General features: G+C 39.2%; 1 protein-coding gene across 1 annotated transcript; it reads left to right on the forward strand.

The window, feature by feature from the left end:
- The first annotated feature begins 3269 nt into the window (after positions 1-3269).
- LOC103697066 (protein NPG1-like) lies at positions 3270-14616 on the forward strand. Its single transcript, XM_008778836.4, has 5 exons — positions 3270-3796; positions 8097-8349; positions 8514-9724; positions 12379-12526; positions 13890-14616. Exons 1-5 carry the CDS (start codon positions 3626-3628, stop codon positions 14207-14209), a joined length of 2103 nt encoding a protein of 700 aa, XP_008777058.1. The 5' UTR covers positions 3270-3625; the 3' UTR covers positions 14210-14616.
- The last annotated feature ends 7254 nt before the right edge of the window (positions 14617-21870 follow it).

Genomic DNA, 21870 nt, shown 5'->3' on the forward strand with positions numbered 1-21870 from the left:
TTTGCTACAAAAGAAGCCACCCATTTAGTCGGAATATTATGTTTTATTGATAGGCACGTTTAGCTTGAAATGCTTGGATATTGGAAGTAATCCTCCAGATATCCTGAAGAATAGGGTGAGCTGCATGAGCATTCGTGTTACGGTTTGGTACCCAACATGCCATGTCACAGGATTTCTTTTGAGGATGATTTGTGATGCCTGAAGCATCGTGCTTGCACGGATAATACCTTCTCATGCGGCCCTTCGTTCTGCCATTGAAATATTGGTGTTGTACAAAGTTGATCTTGAGAAAACAGAGAGGTGAGAGTCAGTTCTCAGATGAAGAGTATCACTGATCTAATTCTAGTGCTTGATGGTTGAGAACCCCAAATTTCTTTAGCTATCCTAGAATTTTCCATGGCTTCCACTTTGATGCATTCATAAGCATGAAAAGAAGTTTTCCTTGTAAACACTTGTGGAATGAGATTGCTGCTCTCGGAGACTCCTGTTTCTAGCAAGCCAGATATGATAAGCCCCATAACAAAAGAAAATAACATGATTTCACTCATTTTAATTCCTTCCTCAACTGCTTGTATGATGGTGCCAACAGAGAGTTTCCAAAACATTTACACCCGGGATATTGGAAATGCTCCATATCTCGGTAGCTCGTGGATACTGAAAGAGAACTTGCACAGTAGTTTCTTCAACATCAGGGTACGCATGACAATAGATGAAGAATACACCGACAGGAGAGATGGTTCCAAATGATCTTCCACCAAAATAGAGAGACTTGAGGGTGGATTCTCAATTTCCAGAGCTAAACAGTATCAGCACTCATAGAGGAGGAGCCATGTCAGTAGAGGCTATACAAAAATCTTTTGCTTTTACCAACATGGATCCAGCAAGCCCCAACCCAATCTATCAAAGTGGTAAGTTTTTGCACTGGTAAAGCTCGTATTCTGTTGGTCAGCTCCTGTCCAAAAGCTTGTGAAGGGCACTATTCCAACTTTTGTTGTCCTCGAGTTGACCCTCGACCATGATCCATGACCTTCTCAAGGAGATCTATATTAATTGTTGTTGGTTGCTGAAGCACCTTTGTGCCTTTACCATCAGCTATCAGCCGTTGCAAATCCATGGAAAATATTGGCTGCATGTTTATAAACCTCCTTCCAAATGAGAGAGCTGTTTCAGGGAGTGGAAGCCAAGGAAGTAGTTGCAGAGGCCTTTAAACACCTCAACACCTTTAAACACCTACCTGATTGCAACCATCGCAGCCTCTAAACATCTCAACAAGGTGCCATGCGTACCAAAAAGCATCCAGAAATCTTTCAAGAGTTTCAACAAACAACAATATAGTGTGAATCTGTTGAATTTTCAATTATGAGAATCTCTACCAAGGAAGCTGGTTTCAATGGCCTATTTAGCTCTCGTTGAGCATAAATTTAGCAGCCTATTTTGCCATCAGAGCTTCATGCCTGGCAACCAAGGATAGGAGTTCAAGACCACCATTCTGAATAGGCTAGCATACCACATCCAAGCAACTAAGTGAAATTTCCTATTAGAGTTAGCTGATCCCCATAAGAAATTCCTCGTATCTTGTTTGAGCCTCTATGCATTCAAGTTGGAATGATAATAGTAGACATGAGATAAACCGGCAAAGCACACAAATCATCTTCTAGTCCAGTCTCTGACCTTTTAATCAGGGGTGACAATTGGGTCAAGTGGAATAAGATACGGATCGAGTCAGATATATAATAGATCAACAATTTATTGATTCTAAACTGACCTATCTATTAAATGAATCAAAAATTTTTATTCAAATTTGACTATTTTATTAAATATATAATCCAGCTAGACTTAGAAAATGGGTTGAAATAAGTTAAACGAGTCAAACCCGCTTTTGCTCTTAAATCGCTGTTCTAATCTTTCCTTCGTTAATTACATAAAAGCTTGATAAATACACGCTCGTTTTTATTAGAACATGTATTTAACTCTTCACTTGTGGGCAGCAAAAAGTTAGCCGTATGGGTGTATATTTATTCAAAGACTGTTGTACCTATAGCAACCTAAGAGCACTCCATTCTTCGAGCTGAGGACTTCGTGTGAAGATTTTTTCACAAAGGAAACTTATACATGATATTACTAGGTGTTCTATGTAAAATGGCTTTTACAACTTCCACCTAGAGCTGATCAAAACCGGGCCGGGCCGGGCTCGGGCCGGGCTCTACAGCAAAAATTAGGCCCGATGGCTATGCCCAGACCCGGCCCGGCCCGACTGTCGGGCTTAATTTTTTGTCCAGGCCCGACCCAACCTTATAAATCTGGTCCCAGGCCCGACCCGACAGGCCCGAACCTAGAGGCCGACCCGAAACCCGACCCGACAGGCCCATTTTTTTTTTTTTTTTTGGAATCTAGAAATGGGCAAAAATGGCCACGGCGGCGATGGTCACGCGGAGGCGGTCCACGCAGTCGACGAAGTCGAGAAGACGGGGTAAGGAGGTCCTGGATGAGAGGCGGAGGAGGCGGCGCTGGAGGAACTCCACGAGAGCGAAGCTGCGGAGGAAGGAGAGGGCCGGGGGTACGGCGCGGTTGATGCGGGCGTGGAGGGCCTTGGTGGCCATGGCCTGCGACTGTAGCGGTGCCACCGCCTCGGTGACCGCGTCCAGGGAGTTGAGGCCGAGGGAGAGGCGGGCGTCCACGGCGACGAGGCCTTTGTCCATGCGGGCGGAGGCACGGAGAATGGAGACGATGTTGGAGCGGGAGGCGCGGAGCGCGACGATCATCGCCTCGTCGTTGTCGTCGACCGCCATCGTCGCTCGCTGCTCCTCCTGGTGCGGCGGTTCTCAGCGAGGGAGGGGGGGTGCGGCGGCTCTCAGCGAGAGGAGGGGGGGCTTTAGTCTTTAGTCTTTAGGGTTTTTCAAAAAAATTTTAATATATTATACCAATATTTTATGGTCGGGCCGGGCCGAACCGGGCCATTTTTAAAAGTTTACAGGTCCGGCCCGATTTTTTTGGTCGGGCCGCTTTTCCTGCCCAGGCCCGACCAATGGGCGCTTTTTCAATGCCCAAGCCCGAAAATTTTCGGGCCGGGCTGGGCGGGCCAGAAGGCCCGTGATCACCTCTACTTTCACCCGGGACGTTCTACCTGTAAAGTGCTCATATATACAACATCGGCAGAGCATTGGCCGACTTATATTTATGTTTGGCAATTATACGCATAACCTCCTAACAAAACATCAATATTAAACGTACTTTTTTAATATTTTGTTGGGGGCCGCGTCAGAGCTCCCGTTGTCTCGCGCTCCTCGCCCTGCCATCGTTCCCGTCACCTTCCGTCACCCCGTCTCCCCCTTTTAAAACCTGCTTCCGGTCACCGTTCTTGTCCCCTCCCAAGTCCTAACCGTAAGGCGACCCCGAGGACTCGTCGCGGAATTCGTCGCCGTTCTCTCCGCGATCCGATCTCTGACCACCGTCTGGATCCACTCCTCCTCCTTCTAAATCGGATTCTATTCCTCTTTTTTACTCCATTTCCTCCTATTTCTTCCCATCCTCGGGGGCGTTTCGATCGTCGATCGGCTCGAGGCTCGGATCGGATGCGCGTGGGCGACGGCGGAGGAGGGTACGGGTGGCGGGATCGGGCGGCGCGATGGGGTTCGACTGCGACGGCAACGGCAGGGAGGACAGGATGGCGTCGGTGAGGGGGGTTTCGATGAACGGCCTTACGATGAAGACCGCCGAGGTGGAGGCCAAGATCGATGAGGGAAACATCCAGGAGGCCGAGTCGTCGCTTAGGGAAGGGCTCTCCCTCAATTACGAGGTTTGGTTTCTTCTTTTTTTGGCATAGAAATTCGATTTTAAGGGTTTTTTGGCACGATCTCTTGCTAGGTTGATTCTTGAGCGTTTGGTTGTTTGAGTTGAGATCAATGATGTAGGTTTTCCTGAATAGCTTGGTACCATTAGCATAAAGACGCTTTCTTCTTGCAGTATGGAATCTTAAAATTGCGATCTATGAGGGAAATTGATTGCTAGTATATTATTTTACGACTGTGTTATGACAACGTATGTGACTATGGATAAACACACATGAAATGATCAATATGAGGACATAATTGGAGGAAAGTTTCGTCCTTTTTTGATAGAACCTGTAGCTGAAAGTGGGAGCTCTAGCATTTGGGGGATTCTGAAGCTGGAGTGGAATCTCAAATCCCAGAAATGGAAAGCAAAGGGGAAATACATCACCTCAAAATGTCTTGAGAGTATTTAACTTATTTTGAGATATATATGGAATCTGACTGATTTCATTGATACAATGTTGATTTTTAATTGACACCAACTTTGGATTTGGTTTCAATTTCCTGACCAGGGCAAGTTTGGATAAGGGGGGTCATTCGGGAGGCTGGAGACTGATTTGAACTATATAGTTCTAATGAAACATTGTCTTATCTTAGAATGTAAGTTCTTAATCCCAATTCAAACTTTATTTGCACGTAGTGGTGCTGCAGAAAGAGCTGATCTAGGTGTGGGGGTGGGAAGGATGCTATAATTGATGCTACTAACGTGAATGAGCACTCAAGAGAGTATATTTGCTAAATAATTACAGCTGTTTAATTATTTTTATTAACAAGTTAGCTGTAGTTGATTTCAAATTGGGAAATACATAAAAGGTGCATGATAGCATATAATTTAATGTTTAGGTGATTGATGTAGTTTTTATTTGATAACAAGAGCTATGTGGGAGCTTGAATGAGTTCCCGAAATAGACAACAATTAAGGTTGAAGATAGCTGCGATAAGGTTCATGCACATACTCAGTAGGTATAAATTCAGCAGGTTAGAGGAAGTTCTTACTCATATAAACTCATATATTTGAAGTTTCCAACTTTCATTGTTAGCATCAAATAACATCTTGGATTTTCACAGTTTCAAACCAAGGGAAACTATTTTGATAGGAAACCTTCTGTTTTTTTCTAGAACAAGGTCTGAGAGAACGTATATGACTCAATTGGAAACTACAAAAATGCAAATGCATTCTTGTCGGTCTTTTACATTTATGCTTATCTCCAAGGATTAAGGGCTCGATCGATCTCGGAGATACTGTATCAAGAGATCAGGTCCTAGGATGCATTCAATCCTGGGCTCTCCAGACCAGATCATTTCATTTCATCCTGGTTGGATGGTCAGGATGGTTGCGTCCTGATACTTGGTATAGCTTGGCATCCCGATACACCAATTTTTTAAATTAGTTGTTTTGTCTTCATTTTAATGGTCATTCTGCTCTATCCCAAATCTTCCCTGTAGCTTACTTGCATGGTACTAGATTGGGACAGGCCCCAATACTATGATTTATAACCTTGCTTTTCTCTTTAAATTCAAAACCAGGTTTATCATGATTTAAAGTATAAAGGAGACCTCAAAAATTAACTATTAATTTATCAGAAATAGTACTGCTCTCTCATTTCATTAGAATTAGAATAGGGCAGAGCTTGCAAATCTCTTTGTAATATGAATGGTGGTTTTGTTTGGTCGCACACTTGCTAGCAGGGAATTCCTCTCATATCATCTATTAGACCATAGAGAAGTGGTTTTGGATATTGTAATATCTGCCAAAAAGTTTGGAGCTTACTCGAAATTTGCAAGAAACATTTATGTAAAGGAAATGTTGATACTCATACACATATACTATTTGTGTGTGTTTACGTTATGCATGTATTCTGTTGAATTTCCTATTATGGGAATTTATATTGACTCTGACTAAATTTATCTTATTTTGTAAGGAAAAAGAACTGCAAATAAAGTTCCATTTAGTTTGATCACAGGCTGAAGAATCTGAATATGTTTGAGGATAAATTTTATGCAGTGGAAACATTCGGTATCAAGTAAAATTTGAATTATTATGTCCAGTAGCTGAAAGGTTTAAACGCATTCTGTAACTTTTGAAGAATTAAAAGCAGGATTGAATGCCACGAGAAGGCCCTTTCAAAGAATGTTACAAATTACAGCAACTAAAAGTATGCCTGGTCAAAGAGCAATGGCGGGAAGTCCACATGCTCATTCTGAATAACGCAATCATCATAACATACCATGAAAAGTAGACAGAGGAGTGATAAACTTCTCATTTGTGGAATGCAAAGACTGCTTCCTAGGTATAGGTACAGAATCATGTTTACGAATGAGTAAGATTGAGGTGGGCTCAAGTTAATCATGGGGACATTTTGGAATCACAAGCATTATTGCATTTAATTTTCAAATGTCGGCAATGGAAATGATAGTTGTGCATTGCTAAATGAAGTCATGCCCTCTTGGGTTGTGGAAACGTTGGAATGGTATTGTAGCCTTCACTTTCCTAGGATAGCTAGAAGTCCAGAACTATTCTCCACCACTTTGCTTGTCTACTGGATTTAACTAATTAACTAAAAGTTAATAGGATTTGACTTAACAATCAGATTTAATTCGTTGGCTAAAACTTAATGAAAATCGATTCAACAATCACATACACAACAATGTAAATAAGCCTTTCTATATCTTAAGGCTTTCATCTCATTCCAAGTTCCAACTGAATAAAATTCTTTTTTCTCACACGCTAGGAGATCTTGAGTATAAGACACCTGTTTATTACTAATTTTTGCATTTGTTTGTATATTGTTAAGTGTTGCCTTAAGGCACAAATCTTCAAATAGATTAGCTCGTTAACATGCCCTAACGCTTTTTGATTCCCAAATATTTAGTGTCATCCACCGTATAGATAATTAATAGCAAGATGCAAAAATTTGAGAAAGGTCCAAAAGACAGACTATCTCGGCATGAATTCAAGAAGTGTTCAAAGTTCCTAGTTAAAAAAAGGCGTGAAAAATCAAAATGTCAACTTTTTGTTTCAGCTGGTCCACTTTTCACCCTCGACTGGCAGCTTGTAAATCTAGTTCTTTCTAGCATGAAGAGCAAATGAACAAAAGAAAAGTTTAAAAAGTTTTGGTGGAAACATATTAAATGAAACGTAAGCCATGTGAATATAGTGAAATTATGTTTCCTTCTGTTGAGTCAGTTATGTCTACACAAGCTCGAGGCTCTTGACTTGAAAACACAAGCTGCTTAATTTTGATGCTAAACCATTCCTGAACTGCACTCTTGCTCTCTCAATCCTATAATCTGTAATGTGTTGAACTGTGATTAACATGAAATCTTTTGTTCCTTCCTTGGAGAACACTATAACTCTCACTCCTTCGCACATTTTTTGGCTTTTGATGCTCTTCTGATTTTGATATTCAATGATTAAAATAATTTCAATAGGTTGATTCTGCAATGGATTCAAAGACTATCAAAATGGGTTGGTACCATTGGTGCCCTACTGTTTTGACATGAAACCGACACAGTAATGCGAAACTATCTGTGTGGTAATACCGGTGTGTACTGATGTTACCATATCAATTGTACCATCAGTATTGATAGTTTTTCATTCTTTTGATGCTGTTAGTTTTAGCACGTACTTGTGCCAATACCATACCATTCTGATGGAACAAGGGTGATGGGTTTGGTATCAGTTTTCAAAACCTTGATCATTTTGCTGTTGTATGGGCTTTAAACTCTAGGTTTTTGAGGACTTTGAACTTTGAATTAGTACTTGTGTGAGTGTCTGGTCTTTAGTTTGTATTGGTGCCCCCCCCCCCCCCCTCTCTCTCTCTCTCTCTCTCTCTCAGGTAGCAGTTTCTACTATGCATGCATTTGAGACCTGAGATCTTGAATCAAATGATAATTACCCTTATAATGCTAGATATTGGGGTTAAAGAATAACCAATGGTGGTTAGTATTATTTACAGTGATAATTTTCAACATCTTAATGTGTGAGATAATTTTGTAGTTGATAATCTTTAAATGCGTAAATATTGCTATGATTATATTTCTGACTGTGGCAAAATAGTTTTATCTGCAACTCAGTTGAGGCTGATTCTGAGTTTGATACTGAAGATTAAGCCTTTTTCTTCCTAAATGACCTTCTGCATATGCATCTCTTCTTAAATTAATTGAAGAACATAGATTTGTTGTTAAGGCATGCTTTTTTCCATCATATAGCGATACATGATTGACCCTCTTGTCTTGCATGCATGTTTTCTTGAAATATTGAAGGAAGCAAGAGCACTCCTTGGGAGGCTGGAGTATCAGAGGGGCGACGTGGAATCTGCTTTTCGTGTATTTGATGGAATAGACCTCCAGGCTGCTATACAGCGTTTGCAACCCACCTTTTCTGAAAAGCCTGCTTCAAGGCGGAACCGCCCTCGTACTAGATCAATACACCAGGTGTCTCAGCATGCTGCTAGCCTTGTCCTTGAAGCCATATACTTGAAGTCCATGTCCCTTCAAAGGCTTGGTAAAGCCACTGGTATGGATTGCAAAATTATTTATGACCTTAGTATAAAAGTCCTATGAGGATACATTGACTTCCTTAGCTTTTTCTTCTCTATTATTTGATCTGTTTTCTACGGTATTCTTGTTGCGTTAACAAGAAAGTGCATATTTTTTAGAAAGATTTTTTGTTTATTGCAGAAGCTGCTCGAGAATGTAAAAGTGTCCTTGATGCTGTGGAAAAAATATTCCAACATGGCATAGCAGATGTGTTAGTGGAGCAAAAGTTACAGGAAACCATTAGTAAGGCAGTGGAGGTCCTTCCAGAACTATGGAAGCAAGCTGGGCGCCATCAGGAAGCTTTAGCCTCTTACAGACGTGCTCTTCTCAGCCAATGGAACCTTGATGAAGAATGCTGTGCGAGGATTCAAAAAAGCTTCGCTGTTTTTTTGTTGTATGGTGGTGTAGAAGCTAACCCACCTAGTTTGGCCGCCCAAGTTGAAGGTTCATTCATTCCTAAGAACAATTTGGAAGAGTCTATTTTACTTTTAATGATATTGTTAAGGAAATGGTACCTTGGTAAGACTGAATGGGATCCTTCAGTGATGGAGCACCTTACTTTTGCACTGTCTCTATGTGGCCAGACATCTGTTTTGGGAAGGCACTATGAAGAGGTAATGCCTGGAATATATCCCCGCTGTGAAAGGTGGTGCAGTTTGGCTCTTTGTTATAGCGGAGCAGGGCAGAACAGATCTGCTTTGAATTTGTTGAGAAAGTCTTTAAACAGGCATGAAAGCCCTAATGATGTAATGACATTGTTAATGGCTGCTAAGATCTGTAGTGAGGATTGTCTTCTTGCTTCTGAGGGAGTAGAATATGCCCGGAGAGCTATTGCAAATGCTCAAAATGGAGATGAGCATCTAAAGAGTGTGGGTCTCCATTTCTTGGGCACTTGTTTGGGGAAACAAGCGAAAATTGCTTCGTCAGACCATGAGAGGACTCGTTTGCAAGTTGAGGCTTTAAAGTCACTAGATGAGGCAATTGCACTTGACTGCAGTCACCCAGATTTGATTTTTGACTTAGGCCTTGAATATGCTGAGCAACGCAATACCAATGCTGCACTCCGGTATGCAAAAGAATTTATTAATGCAACTGGTGGATCAATATCTAAAGGTTGGCGATTGCTTGCTTTGGTTCTGTCTGCTCAACAACGATATTTGGAGGCTGAAGTTGTTACTGATGCTGCTTTAGATGAGACTTCAAAGTGGGAACAAGGGCCATTACTCAGAATTAAGGCTAAATTGAAAGTGGCTCGATCGTTGCCGATGGATGCAATTGGAGTATATAGTTTCTTGCTTGCACTTGTTCAGGCCCAAAGAAAAACCTTTGGATCTTCCAAGAACAGCACTCAGGTTTGCCTTGCTTCTAATATATATATATATATATTATATTTGAAATTTTTTATAGTTTCTTTTGCTCTCCTTTCTTGAGTGTGTGGTTATGATTTTAGCTACCAGTCACATCCCCTTTGAGATGATTGCTGACATCTGATTCAAAAATTTCTTCAAGCTCAAAAAGGTAGAGGTCCACTTTTTCATTTTTTGCTTCATAGTCTCTGAAGGACTTGCATTGCAAATCTGTCGGCACTACTCCTCTCTTCTCCTCTCTGTGCATGTGCCTGCCATTTTTAAGCACAAGTGCAACTGCTAACTGCATTTTTTGGTATTCGATTTACTGAAAGAAAGCATCTGGGAAAATCAAATGAGGTGGCATGAGGTAAAGCTGAGATTTTTGGAGGGCTTAGTGGGGACAGGGGCTCAGTTTTGGATCAGAGGGATGGAAAGAGGAAAGGACCTAAGATATTGTTTATGGAAGTTATTAAAATGCATGTGGAATATCTTAGAGAGACAGCAAATATAACCTTGAACTTATATGATGGTGAAGAAACGTCTGCAAAACCAACTTCAATAGTTGTCATAGGGCTAATAATTATGAATAATTGAAAAAAAAAGAAAAGAAGATACAAAAACTTTATGTACTCCTAATCCATTTCTGTCTTGTTCTTGTTGTATACAATGTTGATAATTAGCTGTGGTGATTAAATTGTTATCTGAAATGGTAATTGAGTTTAAATTTGGGTTTGGAGTAAGTACTAACAAGAAAGGGCTGTGCTTAAAAGTATGTAGGGTTAACATGCTGTTTCCTTTGCAATTCTTATCTGTAGTTCATAATGTCAAGTGTAGATTTATTTAAATTTGTAAAGAAGTCCCCAAGCCTTTTGGACAGTGTTTCCATTCTCGACAGATGAAATTAGGGTAGATGGTTATTGTCATGGATTAGTCAAAAAGAAAAAAGGACATAGCAGAAATATCCGTTAGACAGGAACTAGAGATTGTTAAATTCAACTGCAACCAACAAGCTTCATCTGTAGTTCATAATGTCAAGTGTAGATTTATTTAAATTTGTAAAGAAGTCCCCAAGCCTTTTGGACAGTGTTTCCATTCTCGACAGATGAAATTAGGGTAGATGGTTATTGTCATGGATTAGTCAAAAAGAAAAGGGACATAGCAGAAATCTCCGTTAGACAGGAACTAGAGATTGTTAAATTCAACTGCAACCAACAAGCTTCATCCCATATAAGCATTGTTTGGTGGAGAAATCATGAATCAAATCATATCAGCCAAACAATTGATTTGCTTTAGCTTTGTGAGAACATTTATGAGGATTTTCATTTAGATTTTTATGGGACTTCTTTTTCGAGATCATCTGATGTAAATTTGGTCCTCTTAATGTACCAGAGGTTCCCTCACCATTCAAGTCAGGTGTATCGATCTTTCCACTTTTTTCTTGTGTATGATTTCTTGGTCATCACATTCTTATTTGATGGTATCTTAAGATTTGTTTCACTGTCGTAATACATAGTGGCGAATGTTTTGAATATATATCTAAATTCTTGGACAGCATTAAGGGAAGAGATGACACAGTTACTGCTGAATATTTGTACATTGATATATGGATCTTCGATCAATTTTAGTAGTGCAGGAAAAAAAAGGTCCAATGATTTAGGTCTGGCGACAGAAACCATAAAAATATGAAGTGATTGGTTCTTTTCTTTTATTCTTTTTTTATTTTTTTTTGTTTGTGTGTGTGTGTGTTTTTTTTTTGGGTGGGGGGGAGAAGGGAGAGCAGGTGTTAGTTAAGCCTCAGTGGCTTGATACAAAGGTTTCCTTATCTTAATCTTTGTTTTCATCACTCTGGAGGTTCTACTAGCCATATTTGGAAAGCCAGGTAGGTATTTTGCTATGGCATGTAATGAATAGTAATCAGAACAATTGTCCTTTTTTGGTACCAGCGGAATTTATTAGAATCAAGGAAAAGTGGGAGGGAGAGAGGGAGAGAGGATACACGTCTTATCCATTAACCTTACAATTTGGTTTCTCAGAGTTTAATAAACAAATGTTAATCAGTCCACGTTCAATAGTTTGGATAGGAAAGCTGGATCTTAGAAATGTAAATAATTACTTGTATATTGATGCGATGCGTTTGTGCACACGTGCAATAGGAGGTAAAATTCATGAAATCAGAAAAGAACATCTTTTCTTGTGAACTGTAGGAAAGTTCACTAAGGTCAGGAAAAAAGATTGAGAATACAAATGATTATCCTTTTGCCTAATGGGAAGTTTATAGTAGAACTTAAGGGCTCATATTTTGGTAATTGAAGCTGGACTTGTGAATTGCAAAGGACTTATATGTTGACAGTGATACTAATGTCTGATAGGTGTTATCTGCATGTACTTGTACTCATTTTTTTGAGCATGCTTGCATGCATAGCACCATGGCTCCTAAATGTGTTGTGACATGGATCATTAATGATTATAAGTGACTGGTCTTACCATATTGGATATTTTGTTTGCACGTTTCACTTCCAACATCTCTAGTTATTTTTCAACTTTCAAGAGGGTGTAGTAGGACGAAAATGACCATTAATCATGGAAGGAAAATTTGCTGTTTTTCTTTGGAAAAGGCCTCTCTTTAGTTCTCAATATCTATGTTGATGTTCCTTCAGGTTGAGGATGATAAGGTCAGCGAGTTTGAAGTATGGCAAGGTCTTGCAATTCTATACTCTAGCCTTTCCCATTGGAAAGATGCTGAGGTATGCTTGGAGAAGGCTAGGGCACTGAAACCATACACTGCTGCTATACTGCAAATGGAAGGTAGAGATCAGACTTTTCATCTTTGCAATAATCTCTGTTATAATTTACTGTTTTTTTGGTAACACTTATAGTTAATCTCTTTTTTTCAGTTACTGTTTAATAATTGCTGAGCTACTATTTTAACCTCTCGAATTTAATAGAAATCTTTTTACTTATCTACTACTAACAATTTATCATATTGGTTATTTATGTTCATCTTGTGCAGAAGCAGGTTGCTTCCGTCCTGAAATGAATGTAATTTGGCATAAAGATTTTAGAAATTTTCTACGTCAATATGGAATTGGCAATCTATTTTTATGAAGTGAATTATTAAAAAATTTTCTACATTACAAGGAGGAGTCGCCAATCTAAGTTCTGGATGATTGTGGGCACGCGTATGTGTGTGTGTGTGTGTGCTCAAACACACTTCGCTACAGGATTATTAGGTTGCAACTCCTCCATCATATGAATCTTGTAATGAAGTTGCTAAAATAAAATCTAAATCAAAAAAAGAACCTGGCAATCTAAGAATCTTTGAACAAAGTCTATATGTGCACACCCATAGAAACACTTCGCTGCTAGATTCTTATATTGCCAATTCCATGTTTGATGCATGTTTTAACATCCTAAGATTGTTAACTCCTTTATTTGATATCGAACATTTTTAAGCATTCTATTAGCACAATAGATAATGATTGGCTGGCAAGAAACCTATCGATGGATAGAAGTATACAACTGTTAATTATTGTTTCCAGAAGATTAGCTAGTCCTACTAGGAGGTCAGAATTTTAAGATTTCAATTTGGCTTCTGCAGCTATGCTTCATGAATTGTTTTAGAAATATAACTCAAATAAAAAAACAATGGTAATTAATTTTGGGTAGTTACTCATGCAAATAAAAGATTAAGGACATATTGTTTTTGATGCAATATCTATAGTTTTCACTAATGCAATCTAACTAGTTAGTCTTGAATTTTCTGTGTTAAGTCCTTTTCCTAACCTTATCATATCTTCCAGCTGCATTATGTTATACCTAAACAAAAGAAAGAGTGTTTTTACACAGGAAGTTAAAACTCCAAAATTGAAGGTTAACTTTTGCCCCCACATATGTTATCTTTCCTCTTTATTTTTTGCTTATTTTGCTTGTGGGATTTTAAACTTTGGAATGTTTTATCTGCTTTTGATCTTAGTTATGTATGTCCAAGCATTGAAGGCACACAGAGAAGTCATTCATTGTTTGATTATTGTATGCCCTTACATCACTCTTCATTATATATGTCTTCAAATTACCGCCATTTTTTTGGCTTGGTTTATATTGACATAAACAGCTGCTCCTCATTAAAAGTGGAAAGAGAATGACCATGCTTGAACCTGTGTTTTATCAGGTTCTATGTATGAGGCCCGCGGTGAGACTAAAGATGCATTGGCTGCTTATAGCAATGCCCTTTTGATGGAGTTGGACAATGTGCCCTGCAAGGTATCGATTGGTTGCCTGCTCTCTAAGAAAAGCTCGAAATCTTTGCCCGTGGCTAGAAGCTTTCTCTTAGATGCTCTAAGGCTTGAACCCACCAATCGACTTGCCTGGTGTTACTTGGGATTGGTTCATAGAGATGATGGTAGGCTGGCTGATGCAGCAGACTGCTTCCTAGCAGCATCCATGCTAGAAGAATCAGATCCTGTAGAGGGTTTCAGTTCGATTTCATGAGTCTTCAATTTTAGGCTCCAAAATTCTTCCCCTTCCTGGTACACAACCGAGAGTTGAATTTCAGCTGTAGATTGTATTTATAGAGCTAACTTTGGTGGCTTTTTTTTTCTCCCTTTAATTGTATCACCACTACAGCATCCTTGGCGGCATATAATTTATCTAGTGAGAAACGTTTAAAGGCAATTTCATCTCAGTTATTTGTCATTAGAGTATAGCTGTTGAGCTTGTACATTTTATCACATCAATTTTTTTCCTTGGTTTTCCTTTTCGATTCTCGCTGCCACCTGTTGTACATAGCATTAAGACTATGAGTGCTGTGAGGGATCACATTGATGTCCCAAAAAGGGTACTGTAAAACAGAAGATTATATGTATGATGCTTGTGGTCTCACTGATATATTATATGAAGCTTGGGTGTTGTAAATCACCTGTTGAGAACAAATGCAGAAAGCAACATAATATATTAATTTTTGTATGAAAAGAAAGAGGGGACATGCTGAATATGACCACAATGATGAGAGCATAACATTTGATCCAAGTGATCATTGTAGAGATGGGATGAGGCTAGTTGGTATGGTTAATTTTAATCAGGTTCCCATTCTCAAGGAAACTACCAGGTGATACCAGCAGCAAAACCAGGAGTGTCATGTTCTTTTAGCAGAATGAATTGCTTGTCATATCATGCCCAGTTTATGCCCTTGAAGTCACTCGAGGGAGTCAGCAGTATGATTTTTTTTAAAATATAATTCGTATAGGCTTTTCATTAGTGGCTGTCTGACATTTTACTAACCATGTGCATTGGTTGTTAAATAGCTTTGGGCGATAAGAGAAAAAGGTCTGGTCGTCTATCTGAAACAAGTTTATTATGAAATTATTATTGTATTATTTTTTATTTATTATATGTTAACTGGAAGAATGTTGGTAAACTAAATCTATCTTGTTAGTTGTAGAATTTAAGCTTATGCTACGAGGAAGCAAGAAGTATAACTTATAGATGGACAAACTAAACAAGTATTTGTCTTTTAGCAGGTTAATCTTAGAATTAAGAAGTGATGTGAAGGATGATCAGTTGATCTGAAATCCCAAGACTTGATTATAAACAATACAGTCAAATTCACTGGATTGCATCATGTACCATTTGGTATTTTAGAACCATCAAACTGATGCAACAACCACAAGCCAACAAAGAGGAGGCAAAAAAAAAAAAATTCATCAATATGATGTAAGTAATGATAAGATGGAGTGAGTTGCAGCTCTCTCATGCTCATATAGTTTTAAAGGATGCCAAGCTAATCACTAAGTGCTGCTTGAGTTATTTTACCACTCTTTGGGTCTCTTTTTATCAACCGCACTGATAAATCAAAATACCCAGCTAATCAGAAGAAATGACATCTAGTGTAATGAGATCTAGAAGAAGCTTTCTAAAGAGTGATGCCAAATGTTCATCCAACAACAACAAAAAAAAGAGTGATGCCAAATAATCGTATCAACTTTCATTTTTTGAGAATATCAAGCAAAAATCAGAGATATGATATGTGTATTTTGGCATAACAGAGTAGAGGGCAATAATGGCTGATTTGAATAGGAAGTGAAAAATTCATTGCTTACTGTTGCCCAAGGTGACGAGCCAAGAGGGGGGATGAATTGGTTTCTCTTAATTTTTACTATCTTACTTATGTCAATTTATGAGTTAGTGAAATATAACAAAGCATAATACAAACACACAAGAAGTATAGTGGTTCGGTGCTCTCCTAAGCACCTACGTCCACTCCCCAAGCGACCCCTTGAGAATTCACTATAATCCCGCGGATTACAGTTGGATTGTTTTCCGGGCTCACAATCCAAAAACCTTTACACTTTGGTTTTCCGGGATCACCAAAAACCTATGTTGGTTTTACGGGCTCACCAACGAACCTATGTTGGTTTTACGGGTTCACCAACGAACTTTTACAATTGGTTTTACGGGTTCACCAATAAACCTACACCGTTGGTTTTACGGGCTCACCAACAAACCTTTACAAGGTGATTAATAAAAGAAGTAAGAAAGTTGAAGCTCTTAGATGAGCAAATATAACAATTATAATCTACAAAGAAGAGTTTAGAGAATAGTTATCGCTTGATGAGACTTCTCTCTTCTTTGTCAAGAATGCTTCACTCTTCAAGGGTGGATGGAGCTCTTAATATCTCTTGGAATCTGCTCAACCACTTTCTTTTGACTCTTGAATGAAGCACTTGGATGAAGAAGATTAGGGCACTTGTCTTTCTTGAGTAATCTTTGATATTTTGCAAAAGGGTGTTTCCTCTGATGAATAGTGTCACTTTAAATAGTTTGCTTCATCCATTGGACAAGCCCCAATGGTTAGAATTCAAAAACTAGCCGTTACTCACTGTTAGAAGGTCAAAAAGTACTTTTGCAGAACTAGCCGTTATGCTTCTGCTCGTGCTTGGGTCGACTCAACTTTTACTGGGGTCGACCCAACTTTCACTTGGGTCGACTCAACCTTTACTAGGGTCGACCCTCTCAGAACCACAGAACCTTGCATTTCAGTCTTCTTTCACTTGGGTCGACTCAACATCTTTTTGGGTCGACTCAAGGTTCAGTTGGGTCGACTCAACTTCCACTTGGGTCGACCCTCTCAGGGTTTCCAGAGAACCTATTTTTGAATGTCATTGCCTTTGGGTCGACTCATGTTAACTTGGGGTCGACTCAAGTTTGGGTCGACTCAAGTTTCATTTGGGTCGACCCTCTCAGTGTTTCCAGAGAACTGCTTTCTTGAGGCTTGAGGTTTGGGTCGACTCATTCTTTGCTTGGGTCGACCCAACTACTGTTCATCCGTGCCATTTTTGCAGAAGTGTGCCAGATGGTTTCTTGATGTGCCGGGGTCGACTCAATCCACACTTTGCTGCAACTTAAGGTTAGATTCATCCATATAAATAATGAAATGCATCTTTATCTTATTATACTAATGTGCTGAGAGTAACAGACTTATAAATGATGTATCGAATTAACTTGTAACATACTCTTGATTATTGTATTAATCATCAAAATACCACTATCATCCTCAATCTCCCCCTTTTTTATGATTACAAAATATAGAGTATGAGCCTATTGATACTTATCTTAAAATTAGTTTTAAAATGGCTTGTTGCTGAATTTCAGCTTTTCAAATTTGAGAGTGAAGTCTCTCCCTATTTCATCCAAATGTTTCCAATTTGACCTTTTGGATTACTCCCCCTTTCTTTTATATTTCATTAAAGATGAAACTTCAAAAATTTGAGATAAAGTATGAGTTTCAGATTATATATCTAGGTGTAAAAGGTATGTGCCAAATTCTGAAATTCTATTTAAATTTTAGACTTTAACATTTTCATTGTTACAAATTGCTCCCCCTTAAATGTATATGCTTTTCTATTATGATTTTCAACTTGTTTGTCAACTTATTTCTCTTTCCTTGCTCAACTTATTTCTCTTTCCTTGCTTCTCCCCCTTTTTGTTATCATCAAATAGGTGCATGGGAATAGACACAATAATTAACAAACATTTCAGTTTCATTGATCAAAATGGAACATTGTAGTACAATAATGCCAAAACAAAACAAATACAATGTTCCTCAATCAAAGTTCAAAGTACATGATCAACACAAAATACATATGAGAACTAGATACATATCCTAGGCTCTAATCAGAATGCTAATATCAGCCTAGGGGGTATCTAATGGCTGTGATCTAGTCCTCATCCTTCTAGCATAAGTGGCGAGGGGAGGTCGAGCCTGATGGGACTGAGTCTGGCGTGGAGCTCGGTGAGCTGGATGACTCTATGCCGAAATCTCTGACTCAGCTGCCTGGGGCACAGATGGTCCATGAACCTCTCTCTCTCTCTCCGTAGAGCTCCTATCTGCTCTCTAAGATCGCTGATCTCAGCAGTCATAATATCCAGTCTGCTCGTCAGTCCATCAGTGATAGTCCTCGCCTGAGCTAACATAAGCTCAGTCATCCTACTCCAAAACTCATCTGTGTCTCCCGCAGGAACAGATGACGAAGGTCCAGCCTCTGAAGGTGCTGTAGGATGATCCGTAGGCTCCTCATCCTCAGGGATGGGGTCTCCAATCTCTGGTGCATCACCCTAAATCCCAGCTCCAGCACGTACCCACTGCCCGTTCACCTTCTCATAACCCATGCGAACAAGGGATCGTGCAGTGTATGTGTCAGTGAATAGTAGATGCCTGGAGATCTTTCCCTCTACAGATATATCATGCTGTCGGAAGATCAGGATGAGTATCATACCATAAGATAGGGAGACTCTGGAGTTGCATATAACCTTTCTCATCTGCCTGAGTATCATAGCCGGGAGATTCAGGGGAATGCCCTGAATAATGTGCTCCATGACAACCAGATCTCGCTCAGAAATGAGATCAAATCTTCCGCTCTTCGGAAATAAAATCCGACCTATGAAGTTGTGCAACAACCTCATTTCAGCTGAAAGAGAGCTTGCTATTACATTTTCAGAATAATCGAAGTCTTCATTCTCAAGAATCAACTGCAAGGCTCTCAATTTGTTTTCGGGCTTTTTTGGAGTTGCTCCTTCGCAGGGGAGATGAAGCAACTCACTCAAACTCTCTTCGGAAACTCTAACCCTTACTCCTCGAACTTCAGATATAAGCCCTCCCATTCCAGTTTTGAGGAAGGCATAGAACTCATGGACTAATCCTGGGTAGATCACCACATCTAGGGAGCAAAGATACTCCCATCCTTGCTTTCGGATCCATTCCCCCAAACGGAACCCTTCTTGATCCAAAAACTCGGAGTGGATCCTTCTCCCCGTGGTAACCGGTCTCCCCGCAAATTTCGCAAGTTGGACTGAAGGGGAGGGAGGAGGAGGAGGCTCTACACGTGTCTCACCTTGTGGAGACACTATAGACGGCTCTGTAGCAGCCCTATCCGCACGGGTGATCCGTGAAACCCTCCCGGATCGCTTGGCTACGGCTCTCTTGGGTCCCATTTCTTCAAGATCTTGATGTAATCTACTGTTTGGAGATGATTGGAGGAGATTTGAGAGTGGGGAATAGGGTTTTCGGAAGAGGACAAAGTGAAAACAGTGCCCCAGATTGCTCATGGGTCCCCCTTTTAACAGTGGGGTCCCGTCGTTGGGTCGACCCTAGATTTTTCTTGGGTCGACTCAACGTTGGGTCGACCCTATTCTGGGTTGGGTCGACCCTAGTTCAGAAATTTTTTTTTCTTTCTCTTCCTTTTCCCTTTTAAAAATTTTACTTTCTTCCAATCCTTACAAATTCTTGCTGGGACAATGATACATGAGTAAGGAATCTATAGATGACTAGTTTGACTAATGTTTCATGGGTTTTTAGAAATGGGAGGAGTGTATCATGAGACTGCTTGCTCCCTTTTATATCTCCTCAATAAAAAGGATCACATATGCCTAATTCCCTCCTAAGCGTGCAAAATCTATCTTCACTTAAAGGTTTTGTGAATATGTCAGCTAATTGTTTCTCAGTACATACATGCTCAATACATATGTTTCCATTTTGCACATGATCTCTAATAAAATGATATCTTATTTCAATGTGTTTGGCTTTAGAGTGCTGAACCGGATTTTTAGTAAGGTTGATGGCACTAGTATTATCACACTTTATAGGAATATTATCTAGTTTAACTCCATAGTCCTCTAGTTGTTGCCTAAGCCATAGTACTTGAGCACAACAACTGCCGGCAGCTATATATTCAGCTTCAGCCGTCGACAGTGCTACTGAATTCTGCTTTTTGCTAAACCATGATACTAAGTTATTTCCTAAAAATTGACATGTTCCACTAGTGCTCTTCCTATCTAATTTGCATCCAGCAAAATCAGCATCTGAGTAGGCAAGCAAATCTAGACAGGAGTCTCTCGAGTACCATAATCCTATATTTGTAGTTCCTCTTAAATATCTAAGGATTCTTTTAACAGCACTTAAATGTGACTCCTTAGGATCTGATTGGTATCTAGCACATTTTCCTACACTAAACACGATGTCTGGTCTACTAGCAGTAAGGTAGAGCAAGAATCCAATTAATCCTCTATAAAGCTTAATATCAATACTCTTTTCTTTCTCATCTTTGTCTAGCTTACTAGTAGGATTCATTGGAGTGCCTACTCCCTTGTGATTTTCATTCCCAAACTTCTTTAGTATTTCCTTTGTATACTTAGTTTGATGAATGAAGATACCTTCTTTAGTTTGTTTGATTTGTAATCCGAGAAAGAAACTTAGTTCTCCCATCAAACTCATCTCGAATTCTCCGTGCATTAAATTAGCAAACTCTTTGCAAAGATTATCATTTGTGGCACCAAAGATTATGTCATCTACATATATTTGTACCACTAGCAGATTTTCGCCTTTTCTTTTGAGAAAAAGTGTTTTATCTACATTTCCTCTACTGAAGTCATTATTTAGTAGAAATTTGCTTAATCGATCATACCAAGCCCTAGGTGCTTGCTTCAATCCATATAATGCCTTATGTAGTCTAAACACATGATTTGGCAATTCATGATTCTCAAAACCAGGAGGTTGCTCTACATATACTTCTTCCTCTATAAAACCATTTAAGAATGCACTTTTTACATCCATTTGATACAATTTGAAATCCATGAAACATGCAAAAGCTAGAAGTAATCTAATAGCCTCTAATCTAGCTACGAGAGCAAATGTTTCATCAAAATCTATCTCTTCTTCTTGATTGTATCCCTTAGCTACAAGTCTAGTTTTATTTCTTATAACTATCCCATTTTCATCTAATTTATTTCTAAAGATCCATTTTGTTCCAATTACAGAGTTATGCTTTGGTCTCTCAGTTAATGTCCATACATTACTTCTTTTGAATTGATTTAATTCTTCTTGCATAGCATTTATCCAATTGGTATCTTTTTCAGCTTCTTCATAAGTCTTAGGTTCTAACTGTGAAACAAAAGCAAAATAATCATTTAAATTTCTAAGAGAGGATCGAGTTCTTACCCCTTGAGATGGATCACCAATGATTAAGTCTTTAGGGTGTCCACATGCATACCTCCATTCCTTTGGCAAGTCTTGAGATTGTGGTGGCACGCGATCATTTTCCTTATCTTGAATTGGCACGTCATCAAGATTTAATTTTTCAAAGTTAATAATTCCTGCATCATCATCAAGAATATTTTCTTTCCTAGCAGACTCACTATCAGACTCATCAAATATGATATTAACTGACTCTTCGACTACAAGAGTTCTTTTATTGAACACTCTGTATGCCCTGCTGGATGTGGAGTATCCTAAGAAGATACCTTCATCTGACTTGGCATCAAATTTACTTAGATCCTCCTTGCCATTATTTAAAATGAAACATCTACATCCAAATACTCTAAGATATTTAGCAGTTGGTTTCTTATTCTTCTAAAGTTCATAAGGAGTTTTCTTGGTTATCAGTCGTATTAAAACCCAATTTAGAATATGGCAAGCAGTGCTTATAGCTTCAGCCCAAAAGTACTTTGGAAGATTTGACTCGCACAACATCGTGCGTGCCATTTCTGCCAAGGTCCTATTTTTCCTTTCAACAACCTCATTTTGTTGAGGCGTTCTAGGTGCTGAAAATTGATGTGAGATACCATTTTCATTACAAAATTCTTCAAAATGTTGATTTTCA

The sequence above is a fragment of the Phoenix dactylifera genome, chromosome 1 (assembly GCF_009389715.1).
Source record: "Phoenix dactylifera cultivar Barhee BC4 chromosome 1, palm_55x_up_171113_PBpolish2nd_filt_p, whole genome shotgun sequence".
Taxonomy (NCBI): domain Eukaryota; kingdom Viridiplantae; phylum Streptophyta; class Magnoliopsida; order Arecales; family Arecaceae; genus Phoenix; species Phoenix dactylifera.